At 52.0% G+C, this 16,980-nt stretch overlaps 1 protein-coding gene across 1 annotated transcript in view; it reads right to left on the bottom strand.

Annotated features, from left to right (window-relative positions):
- Positions 1-8,346: 8,346 nt before the first annotated feature.
- Nectin1 (nectin cell adhesion molecule 1) overlaps positions 8,347-16,980 on the bottom strand; it is a 63,054-nt gene continuing 54,420 nt past the window's right edge. The window contains exon 6 of the mRNA XM_046438657.2: positions 8,347-12,542. Within this exon, the coding sequence (XP_046294613.1) occupies positions 11,995-12,542 (548 nt within the window). The 3' untranslated portion in view covers positions 8,347-11,994. The remainder of the gene's footprint in view (positions 12,543-16,980) is intronic.

The raw sequence follows: 16,980 nt of genomic DNA, 5'->3' as shown, positions 1-16,980 counted from the left end.
GTCCAAGTTCTGAGTCTATCACTCAACCCTGTGTGACTGTGGACAAGCCGAGGACATCCCGAGCCTCAGGGTGATCGCCAGCTACCTAGGGTTGGGCAAACCCACCTCTTGCTTACCTCCCCAGGGGATTAAGAAGTTGTAGGGTGCCAGGGTCCCCTTCCTGCAGCTCAAGGGACCTGGCCTGTTCTTGTTGATGCTTGCTACAAACATATGTGGAGATCTTTGCCCTTTCCCAGTGCTGGGTATTCTACAATTTTCCACATCAGTTCCATTGGACGAAATCATCTCTGATGCTATCTTTTCCAGGAAACCTTTCTCCATGAGCCCTGCCTACCTCTGATGACTCAATGTGATATCAAATATTATTCGCACAAGCTCAGGTTTTACTGGCCCAGAGCACGTGCTGATTTGTGAGTGAACTGAAACTTGTATGGGGCCCAGGCTCCCCGCAGGCGTAAGGCTGGTATGGTTCTCTCTCCTGGACTTCTGCTCACGGATGCCATGGTGTGGATCTGTCCCTTAGAGTCTCTATGGTGGTAGATCAGAGAAAGCAGGGTGGGAAAGTGGTCAGAGGCCTGGGCTCTGGGGCCAGACTGCCTGGCTTTGAAGCCCAGCTCTGCACCAGCTGACTCTGTGACCCTGGGTTTCTAGGTTCTTCATTTCCCTGTCTTAGGGATGATGTAATAATAACACCTCTCTCCCAGGACTGAAGTGAGGATTTAATATCATAAAGCACTTTGAGCAGAGCCTGGCACTTAGTGAATGATATTATAAGTCTTAGCTATTATTAAAATATCTTGAGTCACTTTATGATTTCCAAATATTATATAAATGTAAAGAATTTTTACTGTCATGAGGCTCTTGAGTCTCAGGTTTTTTCATTTGAGTGTTGGGGAAAATGATCTCTGAGGTTTCATCCGGTTCTAGTGGTTTGTACAGCCGGCCTCTGTATCTGTGGGCTCCACAGCCACAGATTCACCAACTCCTGATTGAAAACATTTAGAAAAAAATTGTGTTATACTGAACATGTACCATATTTTTTTCTTGTCATTATTCTCTAAACAATACAGTGTAATGACATAGCATTTATATTATATTACGTATTATGAGTAATCTAGAGATGATTAAAGCCTATGGGAGGATATACATAGGTATATGCAGTCATTACACCATTTTATCCAAGAGATTTGCACATCTGTGGATTTGGTAGCAGAGGGGGGTCCTGTAACTAATCCTCTGCAGATACTAAGGAATGACTGTAATTTTAAAATTGGTAGATAGATCCTTGTTTGGGATTTGCGTGTCTTGAGCTGTAGGGACAAAAGAATAAGGGACAAGGCAGGACAAGCCGTGGGTCCAGACTTTGGAAGGGAGAGCTGGTCTCTAAGAGGTGGCGGCAGCAGTCATTGGAGGAAGCCTTCCTACTTGGGCAGTCCCTGATGCCATCTTTATCCCAAGCCTGCAGGGAGGCTGGGACCAGCCAGGTGGGACCTCCAAGTGCCATTGTGGTTGGGGTTTTCTCCTAATAGAATGTCATGGAAGGAACCTAGACTGAATAGATGATACCTTCTCTGGAGGAAAACCCTAGAAACAAATCGCGGGCACAATTTTCTTGGGGTCTGTCCCCAAGCTCCCCTGCTGCTGCATTCCTTAGTGTTGGTCAGAGGAGATGTGGGAGCCCAGTCCCCCCGGGCGTCTCTCTGGGAGACCCTTCTTTGCTCATCTTTGGATCGTTTGTCTTGTTAGCAGGGTGGATCCTTCACTGCTCTGCAGAGGAGAGCAGAGTGGGGGGCTTTCACCAGAGAGGGGAGGTGACAACAGCCCGACAGGGCTGCTGTCCCTGTCTTCCACACTCTCACTGTTGCTGCTGCAGACTGGACTCCTCTGAAAGTTGGCCCCGGACACTGTCACCCCAGGCACCTAGGCTCAGCATCCATCGCAGCAGAGGCCACAGAATGGGATGTGGTGATTTGTCACTGTCATGGCCTCTGTGGAGCTCAGGGACCTGCTATCCCAGCCCTGCTGCTCTGTCTCCAGGAGAGGCCATCAGGCTATCAATTCCCCAGCTTTTTGTTTCACATGCAGAGGGGGCATGACCCAGGCCCCTCCGTCATGGAATCAGAGCAGTAAAGGGCTTTGCTCAAGGTCACTTGGTGAGAAGTGCCAGAGTTAAAAGCAGAGCCCAGCCTCTAAACCACTCCCAGTCCAGGCCTCTCTCCAGTAAGATCCCTACCGGGCCCAGACTTGACTGCCTGCCCTTCCCCCAACCCGCTGCAGTCATCAATGAAACTGCACCAGGTGTAGTTCTCTGTCCCTGCCCTTCTTCTTCTGAATCCCCCAGGAAATCTGTGTTATTTAAAAGTTAATGGAGGGATGTGGGAGGTTTCCCAGGGAACCCCACTTGGTATGGTCACCATAGCACCTGAATGCTAAAGCCACTCTGTTTTATGACACAGTGCTTGGTTCTTTTCTTTTCTTTTTTTTTTGTGTGTGTACTAAGGATTGAACCCAGGGCCACTTAACTCCTGAGTCACATCCCCAGTCCTGTTTTAATATTTTATTTAGAGACAGGGTCTTGCTGAGTTGCTTAGGGCCTCGGTAAATTGCTGAGGCTGGCTTTGAACTTGTGATCCTCCAGCTTCAGCCTTGGGAGCTAAAGGGATTGTAGGCATGTGCCACCGTCCTAGGCAGAATGCTTATTTCCTGCTTGCTAGTCCTTCTTTCCTGCTACTTTGGGAATCTCCAAAGAGATTGGAGACTTATCATTCTCCCACCTCAGGTTCTTGGCATCCTGTTCCAGCCTCCCCAAGGCCTCATAGGCCCCTGGAACATGGGCCTGTTCTAGTAGGACCCTAGCAGGGCTGGATGGACACCAACCCCTCCTCCTAAACTCCAGGGAACATATGATAATGGGCTTTCAAACATTCTTTTTTAAAGTCCAGGATTCTTTCAAAACCCCAAATATCCAACAGTCACATGCAAAAGTGCTGGAACTATCATTAGTCATCAGGGAAATGCAAATTAAAGTCACAATAAGATATCACAAAGCCCTCGCCAGAATGGCTGAAACTAAAAGGACAGATGATACCAAGTCTGGACAAGAAAGTCCTCAGCCAGCAGAACTCAAATGCAGCTAGAAGGAAAGTATGTTTTCACAGCCCCTTTAGAAAACGGGTTGCATCTACAAATCCTAATTCTACTCCTGGGTTTGTATCCAATAGAAATGATGGGCCCCAGAATTACATACTGTTGCAAATTTATTCATAATTGATTCAAACTGGAGACAAATCCCACATCCACTCAAGACAGAATAAGTATAACTGTGAGCCAATCCACATGAGGGAGTAATACCCAGCAATGAAAAAGAAACACCCCAGATGAAGCCCACAGACATTATGCTGAGGGAAAGAAACCAGTCACAAAAAAGTACACTTGGTAGGACTCTACTTCTGTGAATTTACAGAGTGGGGGGTCTTGCCTGGTAGGGAATATGAGTGAGCCTGTCTTGATCTGGGGCTGTGACATGAGTGTATACATTTGGAGCTGAACCCTGAAGAGCCATCCACTTTCCTGTTGGTATGGCATTGCCCAATAAGAAAAGCTTAAAAATTAACAATGACAAAGTACCAAAGCCTTACATGGATGCCATGTAAGGAGAAAGCCTGGGGTAGAATCCAGGGCCAAGTGTTCTACCCTTGACCTACACCCCATCTCTTGGTTCCTGGGAGAGTTCTGCAAATGAAGTTTTGGACCATGCACTGGAAATCTCTTTGCTTTGGAATACATATGTCCTCATGTTTCTGCAGCTGTCCCAGTTCCCAATGCATGACAGTAGCCTAGTTCCAGGATCCCAACCAGGGGACACATTCTCCATGCCTATATCCCTCCAACCACTGATGGGTGGTTGTTGGGATGGTACAAACCAGGGAGGAAGAAACCAAGAGGGTGCTTGTCACCATGAAGCCAGGAGATGACACAGAGCTGGAAACTTGCCTCAGGTTTGGCAAGTGTCATAATACCTGGTATCATTCCCCTGACAGGTTGCATTTCCCCACTTAGGGGCAGATACCCAGTAGTGAAAAGTATGGTGAGAAATAATACCATCCTAGCTAAACTTAACTGAGCACCCATTTGGTTCCTGGCATTATACTGAATCCTTTACAAGGAAGTTATTTTCTTTTAATCCTTATGGCAGCTGCCTGTGGTAGGTACCACTCTTACACACTTTACAAATAACCAGCTCTACATAGGAACCATCCTTTTATCCATCCCAGCAGTCTATTCACATGGAGTGGCAAATAAAACTCAGGGAAGGCAAGCAATTTGCCTAAAGCCCACACAGGTGAGGAGTGGTGGGACTGGGGATTGAATCATGGTCAGTGTGACTCTACAGTCCTGTCCCTTTCCTTTCACTGTGTTTTCATTCAATAAATGACTGCAGTGAGCTGAAGTGGTGATAGAATCAACACCCAAAAGGAACACAACAGGCTGAAATGTTTACCTCAATCATTAAGATAAAGCAGAGTAGAGATACATAAAAAGTCATCCAATTTGGGGGAAAATAGGCAGCCCACGCACAAGGCGAGTGAGTCCAGTTTAGAGGAAGCATGTGTGGAAATGACTCAGAGGTTCACCAGCCTGCCCATCTATCCATCCATCCATCCATCCATCCATCCCCATCTATCCAGAAACTTAACCATTAGGAGTAAGACCCTCTGGGTTCCATGCCAACCTCCTGGAGTCAGCTAGGTTGGCTGTGCCCACCATATGAGAGAGGGCAGGCCAAGGTCAGGAAGGACACACAGATATCTCCTCCCAAGACCAGTTGTAAGGAACAGCATTTTTAACCTCTGGATCATTGGAAAGGCAGAGAAAAGGTAATTTTTTTTTTTTAAGGAACACCTGGAATAACTCAGACTTTCTTTTCCTAAAATAGATTTTAATTTTTAGAGAAATTTTAGGTTCACAGTAAGATTGAGTGGAAGGTACAGAGATTTCCCAGGGTCTCCCTGCTCTTACATACAAACAGCTTCTCTGCTACAGACGATTACATTCCACTGATTGAAACTGCCCACACATCATCATTTCCCACAGCCCATAGGTCGCTGGGATTGTGAGGTGCTGGTTTGAGTGCTCACTCTGTCTGTGCTGGCCTTGAGATCTTGTCCTCATGTAGCTACTACCAACTGCACCAAGGCTTGAAGCCAGGATTGGTGATTCCCAGCAGGGTAGGCGCCTAGCAGTCCTGACGGCTGCATGGGGTTCCACGTGTGGAGAAGTGGACTGACTGGCGAGGAGACCATCTCCCAAGATCTGAAGGGCCGTCCTGGAAGGCCAGAGACTGCCCTGTTGGCCTAGGGTGAGGCCTGATGTTTTAAAAACCCAGTTGATTCGGGTATATATCCTGGGTGAAGTTCTCTGTGCTCAGTGGAGCCTGTGATGTACATAGATGGTCTCCAGCCCTGGTTCTCAAGCCAAGCACAACTGTTCAGATACCTTTCCTAGCATGGAGCTCAGGATGAACTTGGATATAGGGGAGCCAGAGGGCTGTGGAGCGGGTGTGTGTGCACACATGTGCACTTTCTGGGGAAGTGGTTGGCAGGGCGGGGAGGGAGGGAGGGATAGTTCTATGTCCTCGGCTGCTGTCTGGGGGTTGGTAGTAGGGATGGGAGTGGAACAGCACCCTCCCCTGCAATAGAGGAGGGCTTGGCCTGGCTCTGCCAAGCCCACAATCAAGCACATGTCAAGCCTACAAATCAGGGGAGAAAATAGTGTTCGGAGGCCACAGGAGCCAGCACCAAAGAGGAGTCTGTGGACTGCTCCCCAGAAGCATCTGACTGTGGACACAGGTACAGAAGTGTTTCCACGGGAGGGCCCCTCTCCAGACCTCAGAGGTCCTACCCTCCTCACACTGTCTCATTCCTTGACCTTTCCATTCTTCCAAATCATCTCAGCTATCACCTTTTCCAGGAAGTCTTCCCTGATGAGCCCAATCTGACCCTGAGGCCCACTCATCACTGAAGTGGCCCCTGTAAGCCCAGCTTAAACACCATAGGAGCTTTTGCTGATTTGTGGATGAACAGACACTTGTAGCAGATCTACAGAGAACTTATCATATCTCTGCCCTGCCTGACAGGAGTTAGTTGGTTCCTCTCGCTTCTCACTGCTCTCAGGAGATGGCCTTGCCCTTGAGCATGCTCAGTGTGGGCTTTTTTGTAGTGTGGCTGGGCCAAAGCCTTTGTGTCTACTCTAGACTTCTGTTCTCCAGGTACAGAATGAGCATGTTGGACTAGGATGGTCACTTTCAGAACAACAAATACTAAATTCTCAAGTCTGCCTGGGATCATCTTAACCCACCTCATTCTGGAGAGACCCTACATGACCTTCAAGGCCCAGGTGATCCTCCTAAGCTACATCAGTGCCCCCCATCCTGGCTGCCACAGCGCTTCACCCACGGCTCTGCTACAGTCTTCGGCCAGCATGGCCCTGGCTATTCTGGAATCTGGGATCGCTAGGTCTCTGAATTCTTTGAATAGGGATTATCATATTATAGCAGTGCCTGGCTCAGGGTGACCAAAAATGTGACCTTAATGAATGAATGCGTGAGTGACTACATGAGTTCAACTCCTCGAGTTCAGTCCTTAACCTCTGTAGCCAGGAGGAGGTAGATAAAGGGGAATGAAGAAAGATGCCTCCAGGGGCTCCAGAGGAATCCTGTCTGCCACACACCCAAGAACTGGAACCACCAGCTGGGATAGGGCAATGGTGAGCACATCCCAGGACACTTCAGCCACTCAATCAGGGACTGCCTTCAAGCCATCCAGCTTTGGGCCCTTTGCTCTGATGGGTGCCCAGGGGCAAGTGTTGGAGTCTGGGCAGAGGAGGAGCCGTGGCCTAACTAGCAGAAATTCTTCCTGAGCCTGACTCGACTAGAAAGCTTAAAGTGTGGCCTTGAACGCTTGGTATCCTCAAGGCCAGGAGCTGGGCATCCTGGTACCAGAGCCTGGAGGAAGGGGCTGGTTCAGGTTTCTCCAGCACAGAGCTCCACCCCCAAAGGCAGGGTCTGGACTAATTGGCTTGCCCTCTTTCTGCTGCCAATGGAGAAAGTCTTGGCTAATTTGCCGGAACGCTCTAGTTAAATGCCAATTAGGATGTTCTGTCCACTGCTTTCTTCCAATATATTAATAATGTAATTAAGCATTTATTGCCTGCGCAAATTAAAAATTAACTTAAACGGACAGCCTGGAAAAGTGAGGAAGTGACCGCTTAAACAACCAATTTGCATCTCATTGGAATATCAACATCTAAACACAGCCCTGTCCAGGGGTGCCGGTTTGGTCTTCCAGTGAGGGGGGCCCCTGCCAGCTGCCAACAGCTGCTGGTGTCTCTTTCTTCACGCCTGACTCTGCCTGTCCATCGGGCCTCAATTCTAGGTGTGGGGGATGTGATCTCACCCCTAAATGGGCAGGAGGCTTTCTGCTAAGCAGCCACCTTGGTTTCTATCATCCCAACCCCCTCTCCCAGGGGACTGTGGTATGGATTTCAGTGAAAAGAGATGCTCCCGGGGGCTGGCTGGAGGGGGCAATCCCTGAAGCCCCTGCTCTTCCCACCCCCAGGATCAATTTGTCCTGCATTCCAGCCTGGGAGATGGGGCACAGATGGTGCTGGTGTGGGGATGGGGAGGAAACCAAGTAACAAGGAGACCTTTTCCCCAACCTACCTCTGGAGGGAAATGGGGGAGGGGGTGGGGGCTGGTCTCTGAGAACTGACAGGAGATGGGGTTGGGCAGTGTCCTCAGAAAAGATGAAAGGGTAGAACTCCTCTTTATTCTCTGTCCCCAGGGGTCTGTCTAACATGGCAGGTGTGACACTGCTGGTTTTCTTCTCCAAAAAGCCACAGGGGAGGACTTGGCAGGAAGGAGCAGGACAGCAGGGAAGAGGCTACCAGGAGAACTGGGAGGGACAAGGTGGGTACATGCAGCCCAGGAGCTCTGGGTAGGAGGCTCCAGCCAGCATGGCCCTGCCTCTATGCTCTGTCCCTTAGTCTTCTCGGGCTTCCCTTTCTTGAAGGACCCCCTCCTGAGCTTGCAGAAGACAACCCTCCCTATGCCATGCGGCCAATCACTGCCCGTGGCCCTCCCACTTGAGTGGGAGATGGCTCCATGACAGCCTTTGGGCATTCTTCCTGGGGGACTCTTGCAAGGGCAGGTGAGATGCCTCTGGGGTCTGTGTCCCTGTCACGGTACCAAGGGGGAAGAGGTGAGGGCCCCCCCACCAAGCTCTCCTGCAAAGCTGCCCTCTCTAGCTTTGCAGCTCACCCACCCCTGCAGTTACTAGAAGCCAATGGTTTTGTTTTAAACACTTTATTTATAAAAAAGTACATTTTTTCCTCAGTACATTTTTCAACCCATCATTTTTTTATACAAGTAAAAGGGGGTGAGGCAAATACCCCTTGGGTCAGAACCAGGAGAATCTGCTGGGTCGTCCCCAGGACCAAAGACGAAAACGGTGACGAAGAAACTGAAGCAAAGGAAGCAAATCACACTCAGAGGTGAGGGTGGTAGCTTCTCCTGGATTTTGTTTCCATTTGTACAAAAAAAAGAAAACCATTTTTTTTTTTTTTTTTTTTTTTTGCGGCCAACAAGCCCATTCCTCACAGCAGGGGTCAGAAGAGCAGCAGCAGCAGAGGCCAGAGCCTCACCTCCTGGGCCTCCCTGGCCCGGGGTGGCTCGGCCTACCTGCCCCTCACTAGGAGAGGGTTTCTATTGGCAGTCAGGCTTTGGGGGTCTCTATCTGGACCTCCAGAGGCCTGGGAGCACCCCCCTCCTCCCAGGAGAGGGAACACCAGTGTCTGCTGGGCTTGGGCAGGCTGCCTGCATCCACCTGACACGAGTCCCTATTCTGTCTTGAGGACAGCAGAAAGTTATTGCACCAGTGACTGGGGCACATGCCCAGGACCAGAGCCCCTGTGGGCCTCTCTTATGACCTGAGCACTGAGAGGAATCATTGTTTCTCCTTAAGGGCTTCTAGCAGCTTCTGCCCATTCCTGGGTTGCATCTGTGCTGAGTGCTCATCTGGCCACGTGTGTGCACGCACACACACCTGTGCTTGGGTCTGTGGGAGGTGTGTGTGTCCTCCACATGCATGCATGCTGGGCCTGAGGTGGCGGCACTTACAGGCTTGGGTGCACCTATTCTGTGCTGCTGCTTTTCAGATCCTTCTGGTAAAAGGGGACTCAGATGGTTGTTGCACATTAGAACAATACCAAAATCTGTAAGAAAATAGGGGCATAGGGGCAGCGGGGTGGGGGTAAGGACAGGGAGGGCAACAAGAGGCAGGATGACAACCAGGGAGGCCTTGGCACAATTAATACCAAGTTTATTTTATTTCTGGCAAAGCAGAAGCTCAGATCATGCTGGGGGCATGAAGGAGAAGCAAAATGTCCTCATCTCTCTGCTGGGCCGGACCTCCCTTTGCCAGATGGCTGTGTCTGCAGCTCAGCGGTAGTGCCCACTGTCCCACAAACATGGAGCTCAGAAATCTCCATCTCCCTAGTCTGAGTGCTGACCCCTGCTTCATGCCAATGCTCAGCCCAGGTTGGCATGCTGAGGCTGGACTCCTGGACCGTGCTGCATGGATCCCATAATTTGTGCTTTGCTTGGGGGGAAGATGTGGAGGTGTGTCAAGTGGGACTCAGTGCTTTGTCTGGGCCCGGGGCCTCCTCAGTCCATCACAGAATGAGGAACAGGGTGGCAGTGTAGGGCAAGGGAGATGTAGGAGGACAAGTCCCTTCAGTCTCATGATTCCATGGGGACAGGGAATGCCTCTGTTAGGCTGGGCCCTGGGATGGCCTCCTCCCTGGAGAGAAGGGGCCAGCAGAGCGGCCAGAGTGGCATGAGGAGGGATGGGGCAGTGATGTAACATGGGAAAATCCCCTGCCCGGGGGGACACTAATACTGCTGGGAGAAGTGGCCCAGCTCCTCCTCTCCCTCTGCCCTGTGTCTAAAAAGACCCCAGAATTTTCTCCCCTAACTCCACTCCATGCAGTGCCCCCAATGCTAAGAAGGGAGAGCCGCCCCAGGGCTGGCATGGCTTCAGACTTCTGCTACGTGGCTACTGGGCGGCCTGGCTGGGGCTGGGGCAGTGAGGGCTGGTGAGGGTGGCCCAGCTGGTGGGCCCAGGGTTGCCAGGGCAGAGATAGAGCTTTGCCTGGGGGTTTGATAGCAGCACCAGGGGGAGTGGGGAAGGGACTGGGGGCTCCCTTAGGAAGCCTATGGCAGGGTGGGTCAGTGCCCGTGGGGCACAGAGTGGTCTGCCTCCCCCCCAAATAATATTTGTCATCCCACAGAGCATGATACCCTGGGCTGAGGAGCTGGGATCCTGAGGGGTAGGCCAGGGGCCCTTGGAGCCCAGCTCTCCTGTTCCAGGGCCTTTCCCGTGGGCATGTCCATCTAGAGTGCCAGGGAGTTGGGGGGGGGCAGATGGAGGAACTGAGGCACTTTGATCTGGGAGACAGAGAGGGCTGGAAGGGGCCTTCTTTCACTGTACACATGGGACAGTGGTCCTGGATGGTCCAGAGGAACCTAGAGTCCCATTCCAGGAGGGAATTGACAAAGACAGGCCTCTCCCTGGTCTTCCCCTCAGCCCAGAATGGGCAAAGGGAAGCTGAGCAGAGAACAGAGTGGGTGAGCAATAGGTCTCCTGGCTGCCCACCCACTTTGCACTTTCTTCGAGGCCTGTGACATTGACATTGGCCTTCGTGTGTGAGGGGTTAGCTGTCCTCCTATCAGACCATGTTTGCAGATCTTCTATGGCATGGCTTCTTTCTCTTCTCCCCATAAACACTTCTTGGCCTCTAACTCTGGAGGGAATTCCCTTCTGGGAATTCAGCCCTGACTTTCCAAGAGAGTCAAGTGTTGCTAGCACTTGACAGATAAGGGAGAAATCTGAGAAAGCTGCATGCTGTAAGGAAAGGTAGGGGTCAGCCTGAAACCCTAGAGTGGTAGCATCAGGGAGGCCTCCTCCTAGCTGCCCTGGAAGCTTCTACAGGCTGCTGCTACCCTGATCTGGGAAGAGAGAAGAGGTGTGGGGGACAGCCTTGGGCAGTGTCCAGCCTGGGAAGGGCATGTGAGCCCTGGGGGAGAGCAGGGGTAGACCGGTGGTGTGTGTGCATGTAGTATGTGCATGTGTTGGCAGAGGCATATAGGAAGTGTGGGCAGAGTCCACCTGGGGTCCCCCAATATGTGGGGAGCAGATCAGGGGTAAAGGGAGGGATGCACCTGAGCAGGGTCAACTCCACTCTGTAGGCCAACGAGGAAAAAAAATGTAAAAACCACCCTACCAGGAAAACACACTGCCCCAAGACCCAGGTAGGGACCTCGACTTGATTCACTTAACAAACAAGACTCCCCTGGGTGCTTTGGAGAAGCCACCCCAACCCCGCTACCTCTGGGGTACACTTGCTGTCTAGACCAGGGCTCCAAACTCCAGCTTCCTTAGCCTAGGGTTGGGGGGTATTGGCTTCCCTCTCCACGGGAGGAGGAGCAGCACTGGGGAGTAGGGTGTGGGGGGCTCTACCTCTTGGAGCCCCTTGAGCCCTCCACTCCCAATGAAGAGAATACAAATAGATTCCAGTGTTGGGGGGCGGGGGAGGGCTGGCTCCCCAAACCCTGAAGGGATGCCCAGGTACACAAGACAAGAACAGGGCTCCCTACACATAGGGCCGTGGGTGGGGTTGTTAAAGGAAAGATACAGCAACACCAAGCCACAGTCGAACACAACACCATGGGGAAGGGCCGGGAGAGGGAGGAAATTAAAACAAAGCCAGGTCGGCTCTGCCCTGGGCTCCCCTGGCTCCCCAGGAGTTTGGGGCTGGCTTTGGGCAGCTGGGCGAGTCTCTGCCGGGCTCCTGGAGGAGTGGGTGTCGAGGGTGGGCAGGGGGCGTGCGGGTAGGGGCTGGGGAGAAGTGGGCACAGACAGAGGCTCCGGAAGGGGACTACACATACCACTCCTTCTTGGAAATGAAAGACCCGTCATTCTGAGAAACCATGTTCTCAGCCAAGTCCAGCTGCTCGGGGTCGTACTGGTAGCCCAGAGTCCGGTCCCCGTAGCCGTCCTGACGGGCCTCGGCCTCATCCACCGTGAAGTAGGGCCGCTTGGCCTCCTCGTCGTATTTGGGGTGCGGGCCGCCCATCTTGCGCTCACCCCCTCCACCGCCCTCCTCCTCCTCTTCCTCCTCGTAGCTGCTCCCGCCCAGCGGGCCCGCCTTCTTCTCATCGTCCGAGTCATCGGGGTACTGCAGGTTCTGCGCCATGGGCGGGTGGTGCTGGGGGATGCCGGCCTTACTGTAGCCGTTGCCGTACACGTGCTTCTTGGTGCTGTAGTCACCCTTGAAGGTGTGCCGGCGCCGGCGCAGGGCCACCACGATCCCGCCGACCACAATCAGCACCAGCAGGACGCTCCCCGCCACGCCCCCAATGATGGCCGTGGGCACCGGCCCGGCGCGCCGCCCATGCTCGGGAGGAGATGGGGTGTAGGGGAATTCTGGGTGAGGAAAAGAGACGGAGGGGACAGCGTCAGCTTCGGCTCCTCGGGAGTCAGCAGGGTGGGTAGGGAGGCAGGGGAGGGAAAGGCCGGGAAGAGGGCCCAAGGCCCCGGATAGGATGTTCACACCCGAGGTTTGAGTAGCTCCAGCTCCAGAGGCCCCTTGGTCTCCACCCCTCCTGGTGCCCAACGGTACCACAGCTGGAGGGAAAGAGGCGAGAGCGGAAAGAGGCAGAGAGTACCAGAGCAGGATCGCAGCACCAGGGCCTTCCATCCTGACCATCTTGGGGCGTGGTGGCAGCCCAGCTCCACTCCCATTTGCGGTGCAGAGGCACATGGGCAGCACCACCCTTGGCAGGTGTCCACTAGATGCCATTCACTGTCTCTAGAGGCAGGTATGCCATTCATTTCTACTCAGATACATGAGGGGATGAGGCTCAAGGAAGTTAAAGAACTTGCCCGAGGCCACCCAGCGAACAATACAATCTTGTTTCTCTTGCATGTAAAGCCTGTGCAGTCACCAATGCCCCTCTGCCTGACACCAGGTGGTCACTGTGCTCCAACACCATCACCTTGGCTACTAGACCCAGAGCCCAGAGCCCAGAGCCCAGAGCAGACTAAGTGTTCTGTGCTTATTTCATCTGCCCCCAGGGCACAGAGAAAATGAGTTCCTAAGTTTTGGCCTGGTAGGTGCTCAGTGAGTGCCCATCAGCTGCCAAGGTGCCAGAAACCAGGGCTGCGGCTCTTGGCTGTGATCTGGGCCTGTAGGGCAAGGTGGGGGCTTGGTGGTGCTGCCAGCATAGGCTAGAGGCATGAGATACCCAGCATGGCAGGGCGTAGGCGCAGAGCGGAAGCGGGGAGTGGACACACGTGTACGCACCAGAGAGACTAGGGCACGTGAGTAAGAATGTGCGTGGAGCCACACGCCTATGCCAGGGTGGAGTGTGTGTACAGCTGTGTGCACACTGAGGACAGAGCAGAAATGAGAGGTAGGAAAGGTGGAAAGAGGAAAATGAAGAAGAGTTGTCAGGAGAGAAGGTCCAGGGGGTGATTTTTGTGCCAGTGGGGACAGCACACAGTATTGTTCTACCCTATCTTTTTGGTGCCTGGGAGGGTGTGGAAGCCAGGCTAGAGGCCAGAGGTCCCCGGGTGAGGCTCAGGGAGGCGGTTCCCAGCACCACCACAGGGTGGCACCGGAGACCGTGGCTGGGTTTGGTCAGTAGGAGCCAGAGTGCAGCCCAGGGCTACCCCTGGGGGCTGACCTGTGCTGCTCTCCCTCCTCTCTTTGGGCCAAGGTAGAGTGTCTATCTGGGCCTCTGTGGTGGCCCCTGGAAGTCTGTTACTGCCAGCTCACTCCCTGATTCAGCATCACTCACTCCACTGGAATCGGCTCCTCCCATGAGCCCACTCCCTCCTCCTGGGTGGAGCTGGCCCCTGAGAGCCTGTGGGGTGCTGTGGGGTGCAGCAGGCAGCAGGCAGCAGGGAGGAGTGGGGCGGAGATTCTGGGAAGGAGCAGAGGCCTTCCTGCAGTTTAGGCTGGAAGGGCTAAGAAAACACAGGGGCCCAAAGGAGGGGAGGCCATTTGCCTGAGGTCACGTGTTGGAACTAGGGCCACCCAGATGCTCCTATGCCTGGAACTGGAGGAGAGAAGCCCCGAGGACTTAACTTCCATTTGTCACTACTGTGTCCTCAGTACAGGTCACTGAGGAGCTGCCCCATAAATATTTACTGAATATCGGTCCTGACTGCTTCTATCCAGAACAGTCTCCTGGAACCACTTGCTTCTCCTGGCTCACCAGGTCCCATCTGTTACTGACCTTAGAATGGCTCCATACCTACTCCACATGGCTGCTGCCATCTTATGTGTCCTGGGGGCAATGGAGTGTGTGTGTGGGGAACCTCGCTTCATCTGTACTTTCAACCTGCCTGTGACCCCTTTGCTTCTCACTAGGTCTAAATAATCTCTCCTTTCCACACCTGCCTTTAGCTCTCTACTCACCATCCAATCAGCAAACACGCCTGAGCATCTGTAGTAGGGTACAAGCAACTACAGCCTTGCCAGAGAATCAAATGACATGCTTAGAGTTGAGCAGTGAGCAGAAGTCAAGGGGTTGGACAGTGACGTGCTCAGGAGTGTTGGGGAACATAGGACGATGTGGCATAGAGTTAGAAAAGGGGCTCTGGAGGAGGCCAGACTCTGCCTAACCTTGAAGGAAGCCATGCATTTGTAGAGGACAAGAGGACAGGCAGGGCACCCTGATGGAGGGATCTGCTTCCTGTTTTGGAAACCTGTCCCTTGCCTGCCGAGACAGGATCCTTGGTCCTTGGTTTTCCTCTCTGGGTGTCCTTTCCACTGTGCCATCTCACTGCAAGCTCTGTCCTTGGACCTTCAGCCCTGACCCTGTTTCTTTTCTAGTGACACACCTGGTCTCAGTTTGACAGGTGAGCTTTATCCTCCTGGCTCTTCAAACCATTTTGGGTACACAGTTCTCACCTATGCCAGGATGTTGTCCCCAAAGGCCCCTTAGACAGCATTCCCCAAACTGGTCCACGGAACCTCAAACCATTGGCTCGGGGTCAGCAAAAACACTGGGGTCACACATTTTGGAAACTTTTGCTTAGGCAAAGTACCAGGGCCCGTCACCTTCTCACCCACATTGAATTGTAAGAGGGACATGTGGGGTGGAGTGTTTCTCAGTTTCTTGGAGTATGAACCTCCAGTCCCCTGTCTCCAGGACTGTCTCAGAGGACTCCTATGTAGGGGCACACCTTTGAAAAACTGCCCACGATTACATCCTTCTTTGAAATTCTCATCACCAACTCAAAACCCATCTGTTCCAAGGCAGTTCTACATCTTCCCTCCAAATCCTTTCCATTCAACACATCTCCCTTGTGTCCTCTACTGCCACCAATATTTGTCTGCTCTTACATCTCAGAATTGTGATCATTGATTTTTCTCCACCTCCTAGGTCAAAATCTGTCATAAATTCTGTTGACTCCTCCTGTTCATTTTCTCACCACACCATGCAGGTGTTTACTGTTGCAGTAGACTCCTGGGTCTCCTACCTGCCTTGGGTCTCTTTCCCCCTTGCTGGGCAGAGGTTAATTTTCACTGTATAGATGACTGACTGCTTCCTTTTTTGAAGACCAGCAGTAACTCCCACACGCCCTGGTGGGCCTTGCAGTCTGGCCTTCAAGGCTTCCACCATGCCGCCTCATCTTGACTTTGACCAGCGTGCCTTCCTTGCAGTCTGCTATAGTTTGAAAAAGTGACCCCCAGAGGCCCATGTGTTGAAGACTTGGTTTCTGGCTCAATGTGCCATTGGGTGGTAGTAGAACATTTAGAGGTGGAGCCCAGTGGGAGGAAGTTAGGTCATTTAGGTGTGCCCTTGAAGGGGATATTGGGACCTGGCCCCTTTCTGTCTCTTTTTGCTTCCTGGCTGCCAGGAGGCAAGCAGCTTCCTCTATCATGCACTCCCACCATGATGTGCTGTCTTGCACAGGCCCCAAAAGCAACAGGCCAACTGACCACAGATTGAAACCTCTGAAATTGTTAGCCAAAATAAACTGTTTTCTTTTTATATTACCTCAGGTATTTTGTTACAGTAATAGAAAACTGTTCTTGCTATCCAAGTGGGTTCCTTATTGTAAGTCTTTGATTATGCTGCGCACCCTGCCAAGGATGCTGTTCCCTGTTCTCCTTTCCATCTACTGCAGTCTCTTATTCTATTCTTCATGCAGCCTTCTCATAGTTTTCTCTGTAGAATTCTTATGTACTAATGATCTGCACCTCTTATTCTGGTTTAGACCATTGCTAATTCCATTCCATTAATCACAAATTAATATAGGATTGCAAGTAAATGCAAATTAGGATTAACTACTATTGGCTGTGGTCCTTCTGCCAGTTTTCAAAGGACTAAAGCTCTTCTCTTTCGCAGGAACTCAACAGGAAGCAGTGGCCTCATAATCTGGGATTGATTCATTTCAGTGGGTTGCAGCTGTGTAGAACTCTAGTTACCTTTGTGCTCTCTTTGACAGCAGAGAACCAATGAAAAACAACTTGAACTCTATCCATATAAGTGTTTGAACTTGGTGTGTGGGGACCCTGGATGAATCTGAGGTGGAATGGGGTTAGGGCTTAAAGTCTGGATCTGAATGTTTGGGCTCATTTCATTTCCAAAGCCAATGCCTGATGCTTCCTCAGGCAGGAAATGCTCAGGCATCAGATTAGGCCCAGAAGCTGTAAGAACTACACCTCCCAGCATGCAGTGCAGCTGGCCGCAGGGAGAGGAGGAAGGCCTGGGGTCACCCTCAGGGAAGCCCTGCTGTCCTCCTGCAGCTGCAGCAGCTGTGCATTGTGTCAGACCATCATTTTACTCAACTAGATTGGATTTTTTGACCCCACTAATCAGTGTAGAAGGGTTTACCATATTATCTG

This window comes from Marmota monax, unplaced genomic scaffold, assembly GCF_021218885.2.
Source record: "Marmota monax isolate L192 unplaced genomic scaffold, Marmota_monax_Labrador192_F-V1.1 WCK01_AAM20220418_F8-fsc00081, whole genome shotgun sequence".
Lineage (NCBI taxonomy): Eukaryota > Metazoa > Chordata > Mammalia > Rodentia > Sciuridae > Marmota > Marmota monax.
Note: the sequence above shows the minus strand (reverse complement) of the source record. Positions and strands in the feature narration are given on the sequence as shown.